At 42.3% G+C, this 23,763-nt stretch overlaps 1 protein-coding gene across 2 annotated transcripts; it reads left to right on the top strand.

Annotated features, from left to right (window-relative positions):
- Positions 1-540: 540 nt before the first annotated feature.
- ggps1 (geranylgeranyl diphosphate synthase 1) lies at positions 541-17,543 on the top strand. Of its 2 annotated transcripts, XR_013965315.1 has the most exons (5): positions 541-1,015; positions 3,378-3,466; positions 4,078-4,148; positions 15,307-16,572; positions 16,605-17,543. XR_013965315.1 is itself a non-coding variant. In XM_080782597.1 (4 exons), exons 2-4 carry the CDS (start codon positions 3,394-3,396, stop codon positions 16,093-16,095), a joined length of 933 nt encoding a protein of 310 aa, XP_080638723.1. In that variant the 5' UTR covers positions 541-1,015; positions 3,378-3,393; the 3' UTR covers positions 16,096-17,543. The 2 variants fall into 2 exon arrangements, 1 of the variants encoding a protein (XP_080638723.1); XM_080782597.1 differs by having other exon boundaries at positions 15,307-17,543.
- The last annotated feature ends 6,220 nt before the right edge of the window (positions 17,544-23,763 follow it).

Here is a 23,763-nt window from a genome sequence, read left to right as displayed (position 1 = left end):
GTGTTGAAAGTGATTTTTCTTTGTTTTTTATTTCTCCTATGTTTTTTATTTTCTTATTTTCTATTTTATTTACTATGTTTTATTTTGAGTTAGTGTTTGTAAACAATTGTAAGTATTGCCTTTGTTAAATGTTAAATGTTTGTCTGTGTCGGACCCCAGGAAGACTAGCTTTTGTCAAGGCAAAAGCTAATGGGGATCCTTATAAACAATAAACATAGGCTCTGGCCTGCCTGACAGCGCGTCGCGTGTTCGAGTCCCGTTCATGACGACCTTTGCTGCATCTCTCTCCCTTATTCTCTCTCCTTCAATCTTCACTTGAAAATATAAAAGGCAGAAAAGCCAAATAACATTCACCTGTGCTTACGTTAGGTGACATGTCTCCAAGACTCCAAATCTGGCAACGCTGCGGGAACACTGCTTCCCAACTTCCCCGGCCTCACAACGCGCGTTCGATGCGAATTCACGGGGTCACCCGTCAGAGCGGAGTCTGGGTTCGATCCACTGCGCTGTGGAAGTGCGGAAGCACCTCGCCGGGCGACTCCGAAAGACAAAACAAACCGGTCCGTTCTCAGTCAAGCCCCGTGGTGCGGCGCGTGCTCCGTGGAGTAGCTGGAGCCTATATAGAACGCTCATGATGAAACGCTAGCTTCAACACACACGCACAACACAGTGCAAACAGCGCGGCTAACAGAACAGCGCTACCAACAGAACACACCCAACGTCGCAGCTGGGCGAACTGGCTTATTATTTTGTCGGTGCGTGTGACCCGAAAATGGAATGAAAGAAGCGAGTGTGACGGTCGGTCATATCGTGTACCTTCCTAGACAACACACGTATACTACATCACATGTATATTTCTTTCAATTTGGTACACAAAAGGAAGCCTGCGCCGACGTTCTCTTTTTTTCTTTTTTTAATGTTAGCCTCGTAGCTAACTAGCACATTGGCTAACAGAAATACAGAAGTGATCATCATCAGCAGAAGTGACGTGACTGGGAGCCGCCGGGTGTCTCAGGTGGGTGGAGTTTAACTTTAAACATGACACGAGCTGTCACACTGTGTCACTGTTGTTGCTGAGGAGGATAAACACGTGTGTGTGCGTGAAACAAGTCACTTTGTTGTTTTACCCAGATTTGTTGTTAGATTATATAGTAGATTGTTGTAGACCTATATACTTTTACAACTGTAAAAGACCGGGTAGACAACAACAGCGGAGAGAGAGTGAAACCTTATTAGCCCCGCATGTGTGACCTCACCTCACCCATGTGTCAGTGATGATGGCAGGTGAGTGAGGTGCACTGAGGTCACACACGGGGCTTGCCAAACATATATATAGAATATCACCCGATTTCAACCAACATACATTTTACCCACTAAGACGGACGTCCCTGGATGAATCAGAGAGAGTCTGATCGAGGCCAGATCAACAAGTTATATAATCAGATACTAGTCAGATCTGGCCCAGAATAAGCTATATTATTTAATCTGGTGAAGACGTCCTGTGATCTGGCCTTGTCCTGAACGCCACCGGAGTCACTGGAGGACATCATCATTAAGTTATCATGACGTCATTTGGCTTGCTGGATACCTTCCTAAAATAAAGGACCCCACTTTGTGAACCACAAGCATCCATGAATAATCCATCTAGAGGAGTGTCATACCGTATCTCATCAATGCACCACCAGCGGATATTTGCTCAAAGGATGATGCTTTTTCCTTCTTGTGTTGCATGGTTACATCTCTGCTGTTCACTGATCTGTCTGTGGAAACTATACAATTATTCGGTTGTATGTTATGCGTCAGAGACACACCATCTGGCCTTTAACATCTGACATCACTCAGATGAGTCATCTCATGTGACTTCTTCCTGTTTTTAAAGAAAAAGTAAATTGAATAAAGAAATGCTCACAAAAGTAACATTAATTTACTTGTGGTTTGTTTCTTTGTTTTTATTTCAAACATATGAATCCCAGGAACCAAAACCAAAAACATAACAAAAACACACAGACACAAAGGAAAACAGAAAAACAGCTTGACATAACTACAACAGTACAGCATTTTTCAAGTTGAGAGCAAGGCAAGGCAGGAAAAGAGCAGGAGACATGACTCACAATATACATATATCAGTTATATGACCTTATTTGTCACACCTCCGTCCCCCATTATTCATGATTTATTCCAATAAGTAACAAACAATAACATGTTCAAGGATTATACCAATATAATAATAGCTCAAATTTATATAGCGCTTTTCTGAGTACCCAAAGCGCTTTACATAACACTAGAAAACAAAACAAAAAAACCAAAGGAAAACGTTATATAATATCACTGCTAGATTAAAAACATAAAAGGCTAAATAAAGCAAGGGATGGTGGGGACATCTTAACCAGATGATTTTAGTTTGTATAAAAGCTTTTCTGGAGGGCTGCATAAATGCATAATAAAGTAAGTAGTAGTGTACACTGTACTCACCCACCACAGTGAGTTCTCTGTGGGGCTTCTTGGCTTGGCTGGAAGCTCAAACAAACCTAATTGGCTGTGCTTTGCTTGCCATCCATGCCTTCTTTATCGTGACAGATTTTGTCTGGAATTCGCACAAATTGGTACACATTATCTCTTGTGATCAAGATTTATAAGTCAGATTTTTCAGATCCTATTCCAGTTGGCTATATGATGACTTAGCCTGTGGCTAATAAGCCAGACCGAATGTGTGATTTGAGTCTGGCTTATTATTAGCCAGGCTAATTATGACTGGCTGGGTAGGCAACCCTGCCTGGTGGAGACATTCAGATTAAAATTGTGTACAAATGTGTACTAGTCTTGAGATATTGCCTTAAACTGTTTTGACTAGACAGTGTATAATCAGACAATTAGGGTAGAGGAGGCGGGGGGGGGAAGACATGCAGTACAGGTCTCTGGAAATGAACCAGTTCAGGGATGTCGCAGTTATGTGGTTGAGCCTTAGAGTATATATAAATAGAGACGGCACCGGATTACTCCTCCCATCCACTTGCATTAAGTTGCTCAAAAGTGCATGAGGCGACTTCACTCCTCCTTTCCGGGTAGGAACAGAGTGCATTCTGGGATGGATTGGGCTAAATCGTGAACGCACTGGCCGTTGACTATCATTGCACGTGCGTTCATGTATGAAACAGTGTTCACGTGTCATCATGAACGTGTGCAATGATAGTCAACGGACCAGCGTGTTCACGATTTGGGTCCAAACTGCAATATCAAATTCGGCCACTATGTCCATTTCGCCTCAGGGTTTCCTCCGGGTGCCGTCTCTATTCATATATAAGGGTTGAGGCTGTCTAGCCAGCTGCCAGCCCCCCTCAGAAATGATAATGACCTTTTTATCCTGTGTCCTCCAACAGATTGTGGTGAACTACAATGGATGCGGACACAGAAGCCACCTCTGAGCGAATCCTTTTGGAACCATACACATATTTGCTGCAGTTGCCTGGTAAGTTCTTCTGATATTATGCAACAGCAGGACATCTTTGTGGCGACTCTGAGAAAGGCCTGTAAACAAAAAGTCACAACTTCCATCCACAAACATATTGACTGTTTCAACAGTTCTCATTTGGGCCATTGACTGCACATCCTTCTCCGCAATTAACACCCCAATCGCTCAGGACGAAGTTCACCGTCCTTTCAATTAGTAACACCCAGCGCCCAGGACGACGTTTTATCCAAAAGACGAAGCTTATTGATATCACAACCGATCGCATCGCTCCACAGCCTAGGAGCGCCTGTTGCGTAACAGTGGGACGTCATCGAAAATGTTCTCCCCCTGTTTAGCCGACGAGAACGAAAATCTTAAAACGTTAATAACTCACGATCTAAATCATCCCGTCCAATTCTAAGAAAAGATCCTGTGTTAGACGGCCCACCTCCTGCCCACGGTCCTGTCGCTAGTCGCGATATAATGAATCATACCTCTCATTGTTAAAAGTGCTCCGCTGCTTCAGCACTATGATTTAATGGATTAAATAACCCTTAATAAAGTGTTTAAGAGATGGCCAATTTCTTAGGCAATATCTTATTTTCATTGAGCTTTTCTTTTCTTTTCAGGAAAACAGGTTAGAACAAAACTGTCCCAAGCATTTAACCACTGGCTTAATGTTCCTGACGACAAATTGCAGGTAAGAGCCTAGCCATTTCAATGCTAACATTCTGATATTTGTGATTATTGCTGGTCCGAGAAGGTGTAAGGAGGATCATGCACTTAGCCTATAGCCTTTTTTTTCTCAGAGAAGCCATAGGCTTGTCGGGCCCTACCCCTGGAGTCCATTTGTGCACGTGTAGCAGACAGATGGGACATCTATCTGCCTACACAGTGCATACATTCATGTTGTCCTTAGATAACTCAGTTGAGTAAGAGTCTTAATAATGATCCGTAGCAGCAGTCATACCAGACAGACAAACGCGTTTCGGCGCGCAGGCCTTCGTCAATGTCACAATGTCAGAACCTTTTATAAGACTGTCAGAGTTGAGCGGGCCTTTTCCCTTGAAGTAGACTCCTTTACAAACACATCGGTGAAGAGATGTATTCCCAGATTCTATTAATATCCTCTGACTAATTAGCAGACAGTTCTCTCAATCTCTCCCCATTCTTAAAGCAGTTAATATATTTAACTAAGGCAAAGGAAAGTTGCATAATTTTGCAGCATAAACCATATGTTGTTATCACATTATACAGTAAGTACATATAGACATGATCCTTTATTAGGAGCGGAGCCAGTTTCAGATTAATGAAAACAAAAATCCAATAACTAAATGTTACAAAGCTACTGCAAATTCTCATGGGGCATCATGCAGCGATTATGGATTGGGGCTTTAACAAGCAGATGCTTGAATGCTCTAGGCGTTTGTGCTAACTTGCAGCTTTCATGAAAAATGGCTTATTGATTCAACATGTCCTTTACCCTCTGGATGTATCGCTATAGCACGCATGCACACTCTGTCGACACTACAGTCTCCACTTTTTAAAGGCTTTTCTGTTTTGGACTCTGTTTCTTTCCTGAACTCTGTGATGAGGATAACCTGTTCTGTTTTATTTCGTTGTCTACAAGTACTTCTTAGGAATCAGTACTTTGAACTAAGTAACCTCACCATTTAGAACCATGTAAAACTTTGAGAAACTTTGATTGATTGATTGAAATATCTATTAACAGTTTGCAGAATTACAGTACATTTCAAGCACAACCTCAATACAAAGACTGTTAACTGTGAGTGGACGACCCAATTAAGCATTACACTTGTTTACAAGAGTCCACCTTGTTCAATTCATCAAAACATTTAGAGACGTACAAATAGACACTTCTATATAGTTAAAGAACAGAACAGGAATTCATCATAAAGGAAGCAAAAAGGGAAAAGAAACATATACAGTGAGGGGAAAAAACTCCGCTGATGAAGCCTGCATAGCTGAAACATAGGCATTGTGACTGCTGAATAAAGACAGTTCACACTAGTTGATTTGTATTGATTTCAAGTTTTCACTTCATGCTGCTGGTTGTCCATTGGTTGTCCTAATCTAAGTACATTGCTTGGTCAAATTGACTTCATGTCTTCCGTTGCTGGACTCGAGTCCAGACATTTGGAAATCCATTACTAGGGCAGAAACCTGTGCGACATCATCGTTAGGCAGCTTTTAACGAGATTCTTATTATGAGAACGGTGGCTTCCATTTTCGCATTGCAACCTTTCAGGAATAGAAAACCTTGAATTCCCCCATCGATGATGTCACTGGTGGAAAGGTTTCTGAACTTGCCCACAGCTCTCCTATTGTGCTATAAAAGTGGTCCTTTTAATATGCAAACTTGTATAAAATGCGTGTTAGTTTAAAAAATGGTTGGTTAGCATCAGTGCTGTAGGTTTTCTTTCCGATAATTATTACCTGTGCGACATGCACATATACAGACAAGGCTATACGCTTGCACATGTTCAATGATTAGCAGACGGTATAAGCTTCTTTTCCTTTTTTTAACTTTGGCACGGCACACTACGTAATTAGTTACGTATATAGTGTATAACGGTAGAACACACACCCCTGGTTATCGATTATCATAGTGCTGACAAGAAGTAGGGCCTGCAGACAACTTGCAATAGTCAGTGGATGTACAGTAAATACAACTATGCTGTATATTTCACAACTTGTTTGAATGCAGTGTTGATTTTGTTGACTAAAACAAATTAAACAACATATTTTCAGATGGGGGTCGGTGGCCAAATACATCTAATTCTGTGGGTCCTTGACATGAAATAGTTTGAGAACCACGGACATGGAAACAAAGGGGTTTTTCAAGAAAACCGTCAGGATTTAGAAGACGTGTGTAGAATGGTCCTCCTCACGTCTAAATGGGTTAAACACACAGCTCTTGCAACCGGCTGCAGTTTACGACCCTTCCTTTCCTTTCCATTCATGCTCCAGACAGACTCCTCCTGTTGTGTAAACGGTCATCATGTGACACACCCCCAAACTGCTCAGATGACTGCTGGAGAAGAGGAAGTGACAGCCAACTAGAGATAAACCATACTGTCACACGTGAACACACTGCTAAAACTAATTACCATGCTCTCAGTTTAAAAGGGGATAGGTCAGATTTTTTTAAAACTTAAGCTGTATGAAATACTTGCCATTTAATATAGTGGTTGCAACTGTGTTAGTTGATTGCAGGAGTCCCGTGGTGGGAGTTCTGCTCTGGTTTTGGTCAATATTAATTGACCAATATCAATCAATGTAAAGCGCCTTGGATAAAGGCGCTTTTTACCATTTATAGTATAGCTTCAGCTTCTATTTCAGAATTCTCTTTAGTCCGATCAGGTTTTTTATTTGTTCCCCATCTAAGAAGGGGAAAGATCAATGGTAAATGCTTTTGGCACTCAACCCAGCGGTGCACATGTAGGCCATTTTTAGAGTGCATCTATTCTCTGCCAAATTGAATTGTGTCTAGAAAAAGCACAGTGTCGTGTTACTGTAGAAGAGAGGAAGCAAAACGAGCATTCCAGTCTAGATCAGATGGTCTTAAATTATACACATCAAACTATTCTCATTCCTACTAAACCTGTTCTCCAGCCACGCTCAGAGAAAATTGCCTTTTTTTTTTTAAAAGCCCAAATGTTATCTTAAGTTTGGCCTCAAAACTAAACGAAGGAAGACAAATGAACAAAATTCAATTACACCCCCCCGCGCGCGCGCACACACACACACACACACACACACACACACACACACATCACACACACCTTTGTTGATGCATGAAAGCATCTGGGAATCCCTAGTGTCATTCTTGTCATTGAATGTCATACAAAATTATAATGGATATTTAGTCCCAATTTAAACTGCCAAAATATATATCAATAAAAAATATTTTAATTGTCATGGGGGGAGGGTTATCATTGTATCCGTTGCCTTTACCACTGCAGAATGCGGAGCCTGTCGAATCTCATTAGGATTAGACGTTCAACAGGCCTCCTATTGTTTTTAATATATCCTTTCCGAATAGAGCGCCGCAGTCCCCGCCCCCTTTCAGAAAAGCGAGTGGCCCAGGAAGTGAAAGCCCCATGCATTCTGCCATCGGCACTTTTAATATAATTTATTTAAAGACTGTTACGCCGCGGACAAAGCCAATTCTGATCGTGACGAATCATGACAATGAACACAATATTTTGGGACGATCAAATAATTAGAAAGAAGAAAAGAAAGTCAGGAGACAACACTATTTGTTTTATTTTTCGTCTTATAAATTATTTGATCGGCCCAAAATATTGTGTTCATTGTCATGATTCGTCACGATCCGAATTGGCTTTGTCCGCGGCGTAACCGTCTTTAAATAAATTATATTAAAAGTGCCGATGGCAGAATGCATGGGGCTTTCACTTCCTGGGCCACTCGCTTTCTGAAAGGGGGCGGGGACTGCGGCGCTCTATAGAGAAAGTCAGTAACTATCTCTCTCTCTGTGTGTGTGTGTGTGTGTGTGTGTGTGTGTGTGTGTGTGTGTGTGTGTGTGTGTGTGTGTGTGTGTGTGTGTGTGTGTGTGTGTGTGTGTGTGTGTGTGTGTGTGTGTGTGTGGGGGGAGATACTGGTTGTCTTTGGAATTTGTCTGAATACACTGCATCCCTGTGATTGCATCTTAAAATGTACAATGAAAGCTCCCTCTGTTAAGCCTCAAGACGTTTCAGGGCTGTCATTGTTATTAGAAGTAACAAAATACTTAGTCATACAAAAGTGACATGGGTCTTAAGGCTCATTCATAGTCTGGACTTTCGGTGGTGAGGTGACCACCGCTCCGGTGGTGAGGGGACCACCGCTCTGGTGGTGAGGTGACCACCGAACTACAACACTACAACATTACTCACCACCGATCAACGTTATGGTGGCTCCGGTGGTCAGCTCGCCACCGGAGCGGTGGTCACCTCACCACCGAAGCGGTGGTCACCTCACCACCGAAAACTGTGACTATGAATGAGCCTTAAGGGTTAGAAAAAACATGGGTGAAAAACAGAGACACAGTGGATGTCTCTGTCCTCAGACCATCATCAACATTGATTCTGAATTACCAATCATGAAAAGAAAAGCAAACCACTACTGATTCTGAATGTTGCCATGTTGGCTAGAAATACTGGTAGGGCCATTAGAGGTAAGCACCGAGCGGTGGTAATGAAGCTGATCGAAGGCAGAGTGCCATCCATCAGCCCAAGGGACGGCAAGAAAATGAACACCATATAACATAATATACAACCCATAGAGCAAACGAACAACAAATCAATCCAATATTATGACATTTATGATGATATATTGGGTCTAATAATACATTGTCTCTGCCATCATATAACTCCTCTCTCTCTCTCTCTTTTTCAGACCTTGCTCAAGTAGAGCGTAGTAGACCTGTTCATTCAGCTGTTGTACTGTACTTCTGTTTTTAGAATAAGAGTAATGTAGAATAACAGTAATGTAACGGACAATTTTTACCCTTCCAATGTTGTCCTATCGTCTTTGGCACAATGGCACGATAATATACAACCCATAGAGCAAACGAACAACAAAATCAATCCAATATGACATTTATGATGATATATTGGGTCTAATACGCTGTCTCTGCCATCATAGAACTCCTCTCTCTCTCTACATTGTTTCAGACCTTGCTCAAGTAGAGAGTAGTAGACCTGTTCATTCAGCTGTACTGTACTAGAATAAGAGTAATGTAACGGACAATTTTACCCTTCCAATGCGTGCTATCGTCTTTGGCAGATATGGATGGATGGGAGTGGTCCTACGCAGAGTAGAGCAGACAGTGAAACAATCAGATTGATGTCCAAGCTAAATATTCCAGTTTTAGTTGTATTTATGGTAGTTGCAGACAGTTATGTAATGAATGAACATAACATACAGTACCAGTGGTATTGCATTGTAATTACTGCAGTGGTCATTCTCTGTCTGCCTGGCCGGTAAAGAACGGTCTCCTCCCCCCAGTACCTGTGTCCTCATCACTGCACCTGGCTGTGATCCTCTAAATAGCTTAACCCATTCTGACCTGAGATCAGATTAAAAAAAAAATGTCTGTCAGTCGCTCTTCGATTTTTCAAAAATAGCAGACCTACAAGCTCGTAGCGCGCCACTCGGTGGCGCGCTATGAGCTTGTAGATCTGCTATTTTTCAATAGCATAACATGGGTTCCCGCCCAGAATGGGTTAAGGGCCGATTCATACTCCTATTTTAGTCCTGGGAAAAATAGGTCGTTTGGGGGAAACGTCCCAGACCTCCAGTTAGTTAGTTAAGGCTCTATAAAAGTACATTCATACTGTACTCCCTCACGGCTAGCGCCGAAGTTGCTTGTAAATATCGGAGGTCCTTGACATGGATGTGTTGTTGTGTGGCCGGGAAATGAGCCTCGCACCGCGGACACATAATCTGACTGACCCTCGCTGGCGCAGTGCGTCGTGGTGTGTGTGTGTGTGTCGGAGCTCGTTAAGCGCGTGATGCGTTGTGGGGAACGGAGGTATCTCTCGTGTTTTTTACGTGAACGTGTTGTTTATTTGTGTAGCCTGTATAGGGTTGTAATTATTTTAGACCGTATATTTGTTTTATTGTTGAAGTTTGAGAACGAATGTGAGAGGAGAGGTTCAGCAGGTCTGACAACACTGCCCACTCTGCAGAGCTCACCTTCCGGCCACAAGCATTTGGAAGGTGGCGAAGTTCCAAAACTACCGGTGTTTTCTTGGCTTGACGGCCGACAAATTGAACTCGAAGCCGGGCTGAATGAATGAGGAAATACCGCTGTAGTGCCGACATGATTTTGGCTCGTCAGAAATGTTCAGTGCCACCGGAGCGCCGACTTTAGTACAGTTCCCGTCTCTACAGAACCGAGTTTCTTCCCGGCTGTAAAATAGGAGTATGAATCGGCCCCAACAAGCCACACACAGTGCTATCAAATCTAGAGCTGTAAAATAGGAGTATGAATCGGCCCCAACAAGCCACACACAGTGCTATCAAATCTAGAGCCCGCCACCAAGTGTCCAAATAATATTGCCAACATAACAAATAAATAATATATCGGCATCATAAAGGCTCCTACAAGTAAGTTGAATGATAAACACCCGTTCAATTTAACAGATAGTGCAGGATTAAGACTTGAAGTACGGATGGGCATTTCTCATTCTCGTCTTGTATATGCTGCTAGTTTCTTTCCTGTCCGTGTAAATGTGTATCAACTACATTTTTTGTTTTATACAGATAGGAGCATGTGGGCTTCATTTAGGAGCAGAATCTTTGCTTAGGAAAGGTGGTGGTGGTTGTTCCTGTGAAACACAGTTCACATTTACAAGTTACAAAAGTATTTCCTCATGGGTTCCTACCACACAATAGCTAGTCGAGGAGCGAGCAGGAATATTCTACTACACTTATAATCAAAGAGACTAGGCTCCCCTCCTCTCTCTCTCTCTCTCTCTCTGGCAGCGCTGGGGTATATTTGGCTGTAAACTCTTGCTGAACCCGGTGCAGACTGAGTGCCCTCTCTGTCGTCATTAGCTGCTGCCAGGAAGTGGCCGCCATGGAAACAACTCCGCCTCTAGATAAGAGGCACACCGAGTCGTTCATTTGGCTATTCAATTCTTTATCAAAAAACCATCTGTGCATCATCTCCAGTGCACACGGTGTGTGTGTGTGTAGCATTCGGAGCAGGGTGACAGAGGGGGCAGGGAACTCCCCCAACCTGCACACATCATCTGTCGTGTCGACCTTTCATTTCAGTAAGCCCGTACGGTCTGCACTCGACTCTGATCACATAATCTTCTGAACGTCTAAATGTTGCTTTTCATTTGGCTGTTGTCATGAGTTCTCAGTGTGGCGGACAGATTGAGACCTCTGACAATGATCTTCTTGTCATAGTGGTCTCCAGAACAGAGAAATCATTACCATCTAATGTGCGCAAACGAGCATCATTAGTGACTCTGCTGAATGCCAGTCTCTCTCTCTCTCTCTCCCCCCATCTGGCATTTTGTCTGCTAATATTGACATAATGAGGTAATTAATGTGTTCCAATATAACTAGTACTCAACACTTAGTCCCCTCTAAAGGCTTGTGCCAGTATGTAAATAGCTAGCCTGTTTTTGTGTTATTCCATGTCACTCCTATGCTGTGATGGAGATTTGGATCATTGTTATACTTTAGCTATTGAAAAATAGCAGATCTACAAGCTACGAGCTTGTAGATCTATTTTTGAAATATCGTGAAAATGTGTCGCAAATCTTTGAATATATATATATATATATTATTTCAGAACGAACGTTTTTAACGCAAATCTTTCTGGGGGGTGCCTGGAACAACATATTTTCAGATGGGGGTTGGCGACCAATTACATATAATTTCTGTGGTCCGAGCACCACTGATATAGAAACATAAGGTATTTCAGAAAACTGTCAGGATTTAGAAGACATTTATTTTAATTTCGACATGAGACGTAAAGGCACTAAAACAGGAGTTATGAATCGGCTTCTTGTGGCTATAATTGGATTTGTCCAACAAACGTAGACACTCCAAACTTGTTTGAAAAATTCCTTATTTTTACTTTGGCTTGATGATTTTTCTTTTTCTTCCTGTTATTGTCATCATACCAACCCGAGGCCTTGTTGTTTCTCATGTTGATTTGTTTAGCCGTCTTCGTTGTATTCTCGGTTCCTTTAATATCTCACTGAAAATTATACAAACTCCCAGAACGCTTCATGTAATGAATATATTATCCCGGAGTAGTGCCGTACTCTGTTCACTAAATAATAACCCCACTTCTCATTTAGGTATCTTGTCTTGTCTCTATCAACTTTATGCTGCTGTGTGCGTGGCTGCGTGTGCGTGCGTGCATCAGTGTTTTTGGCAGAAATGTTCTATTTTAGTTTTAGTCATAGTCTCTTGAATAGTGTTCATTTAGTTTTAGTCACATTTTAGTCACCTGGGAATACTTTAGTGTTAGTCTAGTTTTAATCGACTTAAATATCATACGATTTTAGTCGACTAACATCTACAGTTGATTTAGTCGACTTAAATGTATTTTCCGGGCCTTGATGCCATCGTATGATGGCTGATTTTACACTTGCTGAAAATAGCCGATCTACAAGCTCACAACGTTGTGAGCTTGTAGATCGGCTATTTTCAGCATGCAACCAATTGTAAAATGACTTGTCCACTAGTCCCTTCCTAACATTTTAAGATATTCTTTTTGCGGCTTACGCCTTTTATTGTTTTTTTTTTGAAGGGACAGACAGCAGGCTGACAGGAAACGGGAGAGAGATGGGGGGGGATGACATGCAGTTAAAGGCCGTGTCGGGCTCGGGAGTCGAACCCGCGGCACACTGCGACTGGATCACCAGTCGGGTGCCCAGACGTTTACGCCACCGCCTGGTTTTTATTTGTTGACTAAATTGTCAATACATTTAGCTTAGTTGTAGTCATCATAGCTTAGTTTTCATTTAGTTTTTAGTCAGTGAAAAAAGGGTAGTCGACGGACATTTTTCGTCTAAGTTTTAGTCGACGAAATCAACACTGGCGTGCATGTGTTTACTCCCCCCCGAGTGTCTCAGTAAGGTGGAGGGGTGGCAGGGTGAGAGAGTGTCGGGGGGCATGCTGGGGGAAAGGTTGTGTTTGGAGGATAAACGGGCCCAGCCTTGGCCCGGTGCCCGACCCACTGAGCACCGTCTTTGTGCTCCCCCAGCTACACACACACAGCTTTCACTACTACCAACCAAGGCTTCCACACTACTCACTCGTCTTCTGAATGAGTAGAGCACTCCAGCCAGCCACATGGACAGACATGTGGACAGATACCTGACAGCACAGCACTATTGCCTTTGCCTGTCGGTTGAACACCTTAACCCATTCTGACCTGAGATAAGATTCTTAAAAATGTCTTCTACATCCTGACAGTTTTCTGAAAAAGCTATGTTTCTATGTCAGTCGTTCTTCGATTTTTTTCAAAAATAGCAGACCTACAAGTGGCACGCTATGAGCTTGTAGATCTGCTATTTTTCAATAGCTACACCAAAAGTGTTCCCACCCAAAATGGGTTTTAAATCATAACACTCATTCAGGCTTTCTCTGTACAGAACTATACTATGTTCTATATACTGGAGATGGAGTTTTGTCGGACACAGACAGCACCCCCTTGTGGTGGAATAACTTTAGCCTTGTCCTTCAAAATGCAGGACAAGGCTAGTGACCAAACAGATAAACTAATGACCTATGGATGCAGTTTGTCTTAACTGCTGTCAAATGATTATGTGCCCCAACATTCTCTCTCTCTCTCGTACACCACGGTCTGAGGTATTGTAAAAATCACACTCGTGTGAAGTGAGGGGCGCTCTTATCATCAGCCAATCAAGTTTGTCCTTATACCAATACCTAATAGAAAGTCTTGATCCCAGAAATCCAATAATCCACAATAGAAACGTTCATTTTATCCAGTGGTATCCATCCAATAAGATCCAACAGAAACGAATTAATATAAGCAAGACTTGGGGGAAATACCCCCGTCTGTACGTCCAATTGTCTCCCTCTGTTCACAGGACTGCCAGAGCCACTCTCTCCACTCCAGGTGCCACCAATTACTCAACAATCAATACGTTTGATTGATTGAAATATTTATTAACAATTTGCAGAATTACAGTACATTTCAAGCACAAACTCAATGCAAAGACTGTTAACTGTGAGTGGACGACCCCAATAAAGCATTGCACTTGTTTACAAGAGGGGTCCACCTTGTTCAATTCATCAAAACATTTAGAGACGTACAAATAGACACTTCTATATAGTCAAAGAACAGAACAGGAAGTCATCATAAAGGAGGTAAAAAAGGGAAAATAAACGTATACAGTGAGGGGAGGGCAGGGTTTTCCAATCAATGCCAGACTCAAAGTAATAATATGAACCACAAGCATATCAAGAACATAAAAATCACTTCTTATACAACAGCAGATTAATAGAAAATAAATAAAAATGTAAAATACATGTCAAGTATGTAGTAACAATATCCAGTGCCAGTAGTCTTAAGGTGAGCTACTCATTGCGGATATCATTTATTCATAAAAGAGATTCTGAAGCACACCAAGCGCCCCACGGCTGTGTGTTTGTGCTGAGGTTGACAGTGGGGTCATGTTGGAACTGTTCGGATACGCCAACACAGCAGGCCACCCACATCGCTTCATCCCTCCAGGGGGTCACAAAGTGCCCTGAGCACTGGACTGTCCCCTCTAATTAATTTAACGTGACTACATCCCCCTATGGTTTACATTTATTCCCTCCTTATGCTCTCATGACAGGCAGAAACAGGGTTTTTACAATAAGCTGTTGAACAGTCGGTTCCAGTCACAGTGCTGACTGCCATGAAGCCTGACTCCACTTCCTCTTTCTGTTTGCCCGTTTAGATCTGATGATAACAACAGTGCAGGGCTGTGGGGGCATGGCACCCTCTACTGGCTGTTAGCTGCAACACAATCCTTTTCTTTCTTAGGCATTTTTTATTTTTGACATACCGGTAACTTCAGAATATAATTGACACAAGCAGTATAAAACGAAATAAATAACTGACAGATAAATGCAATAAACAAGAAAATATTAAAAAACAGCGACAGATGGTAACAAACAAACAAAAGAAATTGACTTTGTCAAATACTTATTTTTTTGTATTTATTATCTATGTCCTGAAATTTCACGTTTGTATGTTCTGTGTGGACCCCAGGAAGACTAGCTGTTTCTTTGCACCAGCTAATCCTAATTAAACTCTATACCCTTTATATATTCACCGTGTCCAGGTGATCATCGAGGTGACGGAGATGCTCCACAACGCCAGCCTGCTCATCGACGACATCGAGGACAGCTCCAAGCTGCGCCGGGGCTTCCCCGTGGCGCACAGCATCTACGGCGTGCCCTCCGTCATCAACTCGGCCAACTACGTCTACTTCCTGGGCCTGGAGAAGGTGCTGACGCTGGGCAGCCCCGAGGCCGTGCAGGTGTTCACCCGCCAGCTGCTGGAGCTGCACCGCGGTCAGGGGCTGGACATCCACTGGAGGGACACCTACACCTGCCCCACGGAGGCGGAGTACCGCCTCATGGTGCTGAGGAAGACGGGGGGCCTCTTCGGGCTGGCCGTGGGCCTCATGCAGCTCTTCTCCGAGTGGAAGAGCGACATGAAGCCCCTGCTGGACACGCTGGGCCTCTTCTTCCAGATCCGCGACGACTACGCCAACCTGAGCTCCCGCGAGTACAGCGAGAACAAGAGCTTCTGCGAGGACCTGACGGAGGGCAAGTTCTCCTTCCCCACCATCCACGCCATCTGGTCGCGGCCCGAGAGCACGCAGGTGCAGAACATCCTGCGGCAGCGCACGGAGAACGTGGACATCAAGCGCTACTGCGTGGACTACCTGGAGAAGGTGGGCTCCTTCGCCTACACCCGCGAGACGCTGCGGGGCCTGGAGGTGGAGGCCTACCGGCTCATCGGAGACCTGGGGGGGAACCCCGAGCTGGAGGGCCTGGTCAAGCACCTCAGCAAGATGCACCAGGAGACGGAGACGGAGGCCGATAGAGGCGCGCAGTCTCTTTAACTAATGTTCATGTATAAACACTCACTCAGGACACGGGCCCCATTTACTACGCAGTTTTTCCACACATATTTTGCGTGTAAAGGAATTTTCCAAACTTCCCATGTTAGTAGTCTAGAATAAGGAATTCAGACTTGAGAGAGCGGCAAAATTCGTACAAAAAAAAAAAGATGACTGAATCAGACTACTAACGTGGGACGTATGGAAAATTCCTTTTACACCCAAAATATGGGTGTAAACTGCTTAGTGAATCGGGCCCGTTGACTTTGCCAATGGGCCCTTTATAGAGCGTCGCAGTCCCGCCCCCTTTCATGACGACGCCAGGCCCAGGAAATAGTTCCCAATGCATTTTTCCCATAGACATTTCAAAACGTATTTATTTAAAGACCTACAAAGCTAACTCTTGTCGTGACAAATTGTGACAAACACAATATTTTGGACCAAACAAATAATTTCAAAGAAGAAAAACAGAACAAAAAAGTGTTTGTTATCATGATTTGTCACGACAAGAGTTGGCTTTGTTTCCGGGTCTCTAGAGGGGGGCGGGACTGTGACGCTCGATTCATTGCATATATACAGTCACCAAAGCAAAATCATTAGCCATAAAACACGTCTAAACACGTTAAAAGTATATCCATCTCCATACAAGTGTTGGCTCATGAATGTGAACCGTTTCACAATTAGATAAAGGTTGCCCCCCGGTCTACCATGAAAATCAGTGCACACGTACACAAACACAACTTTTACTTCAACGTGTTTGTAGACGGTGCAACACAGACCTTGTGTGCTCGAGTGCCTCTTTGATATGTTGCTCAAAAACACTTAACGTACGTACATATCACCAAATCGTCTAGAGCCTCTGTGTATGCAAGTAAGTGTAATATGCAATCAAACTTCAATCAAATTGAATTGAGATGGGGGGGGGGGGGGGGGATTTATTTATTTCTACTCCAGGATATGAAAACCTTACAAGATTGCATTGAAGCTTAAAAAGCCTTAGCTATGTGTGAGGAGGCGTTGTATAAAAAAATGTATATATTTTTTTATATTGGCCCAATTGGAAAATTATGTTTCACCAGTAAGTGTGAAGTCCATTTTTGAGAGTGTGAGAGAGACAGATTTTTGGAATCTCTGAAAAGTATTTTGCCAGACTGCCAGTGCCATTCATGTAGGAAAGACATCTACCACTGAAATGACTATTTATTATGTAACATGCATGGAAACAAACTGAGAATAACTCTGAAATGATTCTGTTTTGTCTTGAGTTTTTGTCAGATCTCATGCCGAGTGTGTCTCTTCTGGCTTATGTTAGTTTCTGGTATAGTTTTGAAAACCTTCAAGTTCCTCTTAAGTTAAAGAGTGTCAAGACGAGTTATTTTCATGACATTTGTGAACCAATATTCTATGTTTCTGAAAGTATTATATGCATTTTTTTTTTTAAATAAAACCACCTTGAAATAAAACATACCGGTAAGCTGTGTTTTCACAGTTGGCTGTACTTAGGAGATCACCAGCGCCATCTACTGTGTGCATTGGGATAATATAATATACCCTTGGTAGATGGATACTGCATGACTGTTAAAACACTTTTCTGCATTGGTATTAACCCATTTAGATTCTACAAATGTCTGACAAATCATGACAGTTTTCTGAAAACAAAAAAAACTACAAAAAAATGTTTGTCAGTGATGGTCAACCTTTTTCACGTCAAGGACCCCCAGAATTATCTGTATGTGGCCGTGGAATATGTAGTTCCAGTCTCCCCCAAGAAGCAAAATTTGAGCTGAAAACGTTCGCTCTGAAAGAATATATATTCAAAGATTTGCACCACATTTCATTGCACGACTTTTCAAAAATAGCACCTACAAGTTCATACGAGCTTGTAGGTCTGCTATTTTTGAATGCTCCTATTAAGGATACAATTTCCATTTCCGCAATTTCCGCAATTTCCATTTCCGCAATTTCCTCAATTTCCATTTCCGCAATTTCCATTTCCACCATTTCCGCAATTTCCACAATTTCCGCATTTCCGCAATTTCCATTTCCGCAATTTCCGCAATTACAATTTCCACAACTATTAACTATTAATGGCAGCTGGGTTTCATCATTCAAATAAAATAGAATTCTGTCCGTTTAGCTATAAAATTATGTCAGGGAATAGGGATACAGAGTATATGTCTTTCATTTGCATTGCATCTCCCCCCCCCAAGCTTTTATTTTCGTTCGAGTAATAGTACAACTCTAATAGTATTACTTATAATAATGTAATTAAAGATAACTTCATTCAGATTTATTTATTTTTATTTCATTTTCCAGAATTTTTTTTCTTATTTTTTTTAGATTTTCATTGGTGGGCCAGTCATAATGGTCCCGCGGGCCTGAGGTTGAGTATCACTGGCCTACAGTATGTCACTGCTGTGTTCAGCCAGACATCATTCAATGGCTTAATACTGCCCCACAATCATTTTACAAACTGATATTTTCAGAGGAGATTGTATGCATGGGTCTACTATTGTCCTTATTGATTGAAAAACAATATTCATGACAGTGTGGTTAGTTAGTTTACAATAGGAGCTCCTGGGACACTTTAGAATGCACCATTCTGACATTATTATGACTTCCTAAATAAAATCTCTTTGTACAGTGTGGAACTGTTTTGACAGACTTCCAGAAACAAGTAATTGTGCATTAAAAAAAATGACTTCTCTAAAGGCCAGGCATACAAAGCTAAATTGAAACGACTACAACATTGTCATACAGACAGAATTGAATCAACTTACATCAAGTGGTTGAGTGGTTTCTGAGAACCTCATTATCCCATTCTGACCTGAGATCAGATTCATACGAGGTTTCCACTGGACACACACTGGTCTGATTAACCCATTCTGACCTGAGATCAGATTCTAAAAATGTCAGTCGTTCTTCGAATTTTTCAAAAAATAGCAGACCTACAAGCTCGTATCGCGCCACTCGGTGGCGCGATATGAGCTTGTAGATCTGCTATTTTTCAATACATAAAGCGTAACATGATGCTAACACCAAAATGGGTGCCCGGTCAGAATGGGTTATTGAACGGCTGATCAGGTTCGTACTACACGTTCCGGCAGAAAGACGGCAATTAACCCATTTTTGGCGGGAACCCCTTTTGGTGTTTTAAGCATTATGCCACCGAGTGGCCACGCTACGAGCTTGTATTTTTGAAAAATCGTGAAAATGTGCCTGAAATCTTTGAATATATATTGTTACAGAGCAAGTTTTTAACTCAAATCTTTGCTTCTGGGGGGGGGGGGGGGGGGTCCCTGGAACAACATATTTTCAGATGGGGGTCGGAGGCCAAATACATATAATTCTGGGGGTCCTTGACATGAAATATTGAGCACCACTGATATATACTGTAGAAACATGGGTTTTTCAGAAAACTGTCATTTTGTAGAATCGTTTCCAGGTCAAAATGGGTTAAATCATGGCTCACAAATATCTGAGGTAATTATCGCCGCACGAGTACTACTGTATAGTAATTATTAATTATGTCCAATGTGACTGCATCAAAGAGGGCGACCAGGTTCAAGTGCACCTTATGAAACTCAATATAACTCATTTGGCATTCTCCTCACTTTGGCCCATCACCTTTCTCAAACATTGCTCTGTATATTATGTACAATTATAATACCATCTATCAGTGGAGAGACGAGACCCACAGCCAACAATACTTGACCTTTATCTTTTTTTATCTGGGAACGCGGTAACCGTTTCAGATGCTAAAACAGATTTGCTTTGCAAATGTTTGCAGAATATGGAGGTCATGCCATACCGACCGTAGTAAAAATGTGATTTGCATGTAAATCAGAAAAAGTTGTGGTGTGTGGTTCAAAAAATTGTGGAATCAGAATGTCGCCACACCGGTACATATGAATGCTAATAATAACTCACCTCCTATGAATCATAATCAGACCAGGGATCCTAGTTTTCGATGCTGGACATGAATAAATGATTCCCTTCTCGTTTTTTGGGGGGGGGGGGGGGGGGGAGTTGAATAAGAGATGATTGACAGCAGCCTGTAGTGTTCAGTTAGCAAACTAAGGCTAGGCTTAACCCATTTAGGCCTAAGGCCGATTCTAAAAACGCCTCTAAATCCTGACCTAAGGTTTCTGAAAAACTTCAAATATTTATATAGCAGCATCAAAAAATTTACATTTTTGAATACTGTACATACTGTACAGAACCCAAATATGGGTGCCCGGCCTGAGGGGGTAAGATACCAATAGGGGTTCCCGCCCAGAATGGGCCTAAGGCCTCACTCACACCTTTCGATCTAGCATACAACATTGGAGCATGCTAGATGTATACAAAGGGTGCAATACATCTTGCCCCAATGCATTTCCAATGGAAGTCAATGGAAGTTTGACACAACATTTGTGTTGTACGGCTTTCGGCTGTGTTTCGACTGCCCCCCCCCCAGATTTGGAATGCTTGTCGATGGGAAAACAAAGACAAATAAATGGGCATTATCCATCCATCCATCTTCAACCACTGATCCGTAGTCGGGTCGCGGGGGCAACAGCTCCACCAGAGAGCTCCAGACTTCCCTCTCCAGAACAACATTAGTGACTTCCTCCTGGGGGATTCCGAGACGTTCCAAGGCCAGTGAGTCGATGTGTTTCCTCCAACAACTGCGCCTTGGTCTGCCCCGGGGTCTCCTCCCAGTATACACTAAAGGAGATCAATGTAATCTATCAGCCTTGCTGAAGGCAGAATAATATACAACAATAATTCCATAACTGTGGTCCAGGACAGTTCAATTAGTAGTCACGAACCACTCTCTCAAAGACAAGACAGCATAATAATATCTCTGACACAGTTTTGAGATTCTTTTCACATCTCGTCAACCTCGCTCTTATCAAACTGAATCTTCATGCACTGCTCAGGCTCACACATACATGGCAAATATAAACAGGGGTGCTAATAACAGACAAGATGCTTGCGGTGGTGGTGTGTGGAAAGGTAGGCTGTTTAAGCCGTTTGATAGTATTTACAGTGGTGGAAAAAGTACTCAGTTGTTTTACTTAAACAATTGTACAAAAGTAAAAGTACCAATACTGCAATTTAGAACTACTTCGTTACAAGTAAAAGTATATACGGAATTGAAAATGTACTTGAGTAAAAGTACAAAAGTATCGGCATCAAAATGTACTTAAAAGTACTTATATTGCAGAATGTCCCATTTCACTAGTTCGAAATGTGTACAAAATCTATTGAAAATAGATGCGTCGCAACGCAACGCATTGTGAGCTTGCAGATCGGCTATTTTCAAATGGCCGAAATGTATAGGGTTGAAGTGGTTAATGTATGTTTTCTATTTCTTAAATTTTTATAATCCTGGGCGCTACACTTCCTCTGCCAACCTGGGGGGGGGGGGGGGGGGGGGGGGGGGCAGCGGACTGACCTCATGCCTCCTTCTATGCATGAGGAGTCCAAGCTGCTTCTTTTCACCGGACATAGGGGAATTTCCCCGGCCGGACGTAGTGCGTGGAAGGGACACGTTATTCCGACCAGTTCCTTTTATGTTTTCTAATCAAAATTAAAATCTCTAAAGTTTTCAAATAATTGTAGTGGAGTAAAAGTAAAAATTGTGTCTCTGAGATGTGGTGGAGTAGAAGTAAAAGTACTGGAAATTGGAAATACTCAAGTAAAGTACAAATACCTAAACATTGTACTATGGGTTACTTTCCACCACTGAGTGTTGGTCTGATGAATGAACATCAACATCCGAATACAACCGAATACTGGGGGGTCAAATTATGACCACCCCCCCCCAGTCAAAAAACACTTTGTTTGAAATAGACACTCATGCTTTCCAAGGTGTGATTTGGGGTCCTAAGGATGAATACAAAATGAATATCAACATCTTAAAACCAAAATGTTGAATTGTGGGTTTGAGCAGCTCACATGCCCTTTTGATGTAATGTAAATCAAAAGGGGGGGTCACTACCTGTCAGTGGGGAGTGTTGGCTGGGAGGAGGAGTAGGACTAAGGCCCTATACGTCCTCTCAGGGGGGGGGGTAACTACCTGTGAGTGGGGAGTGTTGGCTGGGAGGAGGAGTAGGACTAAGGCCCTATACGTCCTCTCAGGGGGGGGTAACTACCTGTCAGTGGGGAGTGTTGGCTGGGAGGAGGAGTAGGACTAAGGCCCTATACGTCCTCTCAGGGGGGGGGTAACTACCTGTCAGTGGGGAGTGCATGGCCACCAACCCCCATTTGAAAATATGTTGTTCCAGGGACCCCTTGGCAGCCTTGGCAAGGGTTTATGGTGTGTGACAATACCTTTACAGCACTTATCAAAGACACCTGACATGGCAGCAAAGCTGAAATTAGTTTTGTTCCCCCCTCCAGTCATGATTTTCTTTCAAAAAGCGCAACGGAAAGCAACGGAGACAAATCACTGAAAATGGCTGACGGGGAAAAGAAAAGCAAACTGCTTTCCTCATCTAGAAATGTGACACAGATCAGGATAGGACTCCATTATCATGCTGTTCAGCGAAAGGGAGGATGGCGCAGGATTTGATTTGGAAGGGGAAAGATAATTAATCCACTTTAGGGGAGGAAAAAAAAGGAAACTAAACAAAAACAAGGTTGAAGTATACTTGTTCAAGTGGAATAATGTACAAGTTTATATTTGTGATCAGATTCAGCATAATCTTTCATCATAAAACAGACCTTTGCAGCAGTGAATGCATAACGGGGGAAAAGCTTGCTAAAATACTGGTTTACATTTGCAGCTGCACCTAAACCTTTCAATAACGCTGCTACTTGGTATGGACTGCTTTGTACCCAGTGATTGATAGAGTCACAGATCAATTTACAAAAAAAAGGCCTGGAAGAGTGCCTAACTTTTTGTTTTTCTAAAGTGGAATAATGTAGAAGTTTATATTTGTGATCAGATTCAGCATAATCTTTCATCATAAAACAGACCTTTGCAGCAGTGAATGCATAACGGGGGAAAAGCTTTGCTTAAAATACTGGTTTACATTTGCCGCACCTAAACCTTTCAATAAAGCTGCTACTTGGTATGGACTGCTTTGTACCCAGTGATTGATAGAGTCACAGATCAATTTGTCTCCTGCTTGACATTCAAACGGTGTCCTAACCTAACCCAGTCTTAATAAAACTATCACTAACAGACATCAAAGTGCTTTGGCTTACCTTTGAAGCATAGAGAAAAACTGACATTTCTGTTTGCCGACTGTGGCGGTGCAGAGCTGACTGCACAACACTACCTACCGGCTTTCTCTCACACAAAGTACAGCTAGAATAATAAGAGCAGCACACAGAATAGAAGTCAGCAGTAAATGCTAGTCTCTCCATTATACATACTGTATCGCGTCCCTTTAGATAATAAATATCAAAAGGAACATTGTATTACTACAAGCTAAAAGGGCTATAGCTTTATCGTGGAAAAAGATAGGCAATTAAACCCAGTATTGCTCAGTGGTTTAGGGAGCTATCATTGTGTCTTCCTTTGGAAAGAATCACTTATACTCTGAAGAATAAACAAAAGATGTTTAATGGTGGAAACTGAAAATGTCTAATTGTATTCTCTGCAGCCGTTTGGTCTCTGTTGTTGTTACCAGTCTAACTGCCCTTATTTTATTAAATTGTATTTTATAGTTTTAT

The sequence above is a fragment of the Protomyctophum bolini genome, assembly GCF_963924005.1.
Source record: "Protomyctophum bolini genome assembly, chromosome: 14".
Lineage (NCBI taxonomy): Eukaryota > Metazoa > Chordata > Actinopteri > Myctophiformes > Myctophidae > Protomyctophum > Protomyctophum bolini.
Note: the sequence above shows the minus strand (reverse complement) of the source record. Positions and strands in the feature narration are given on the sequence as shown.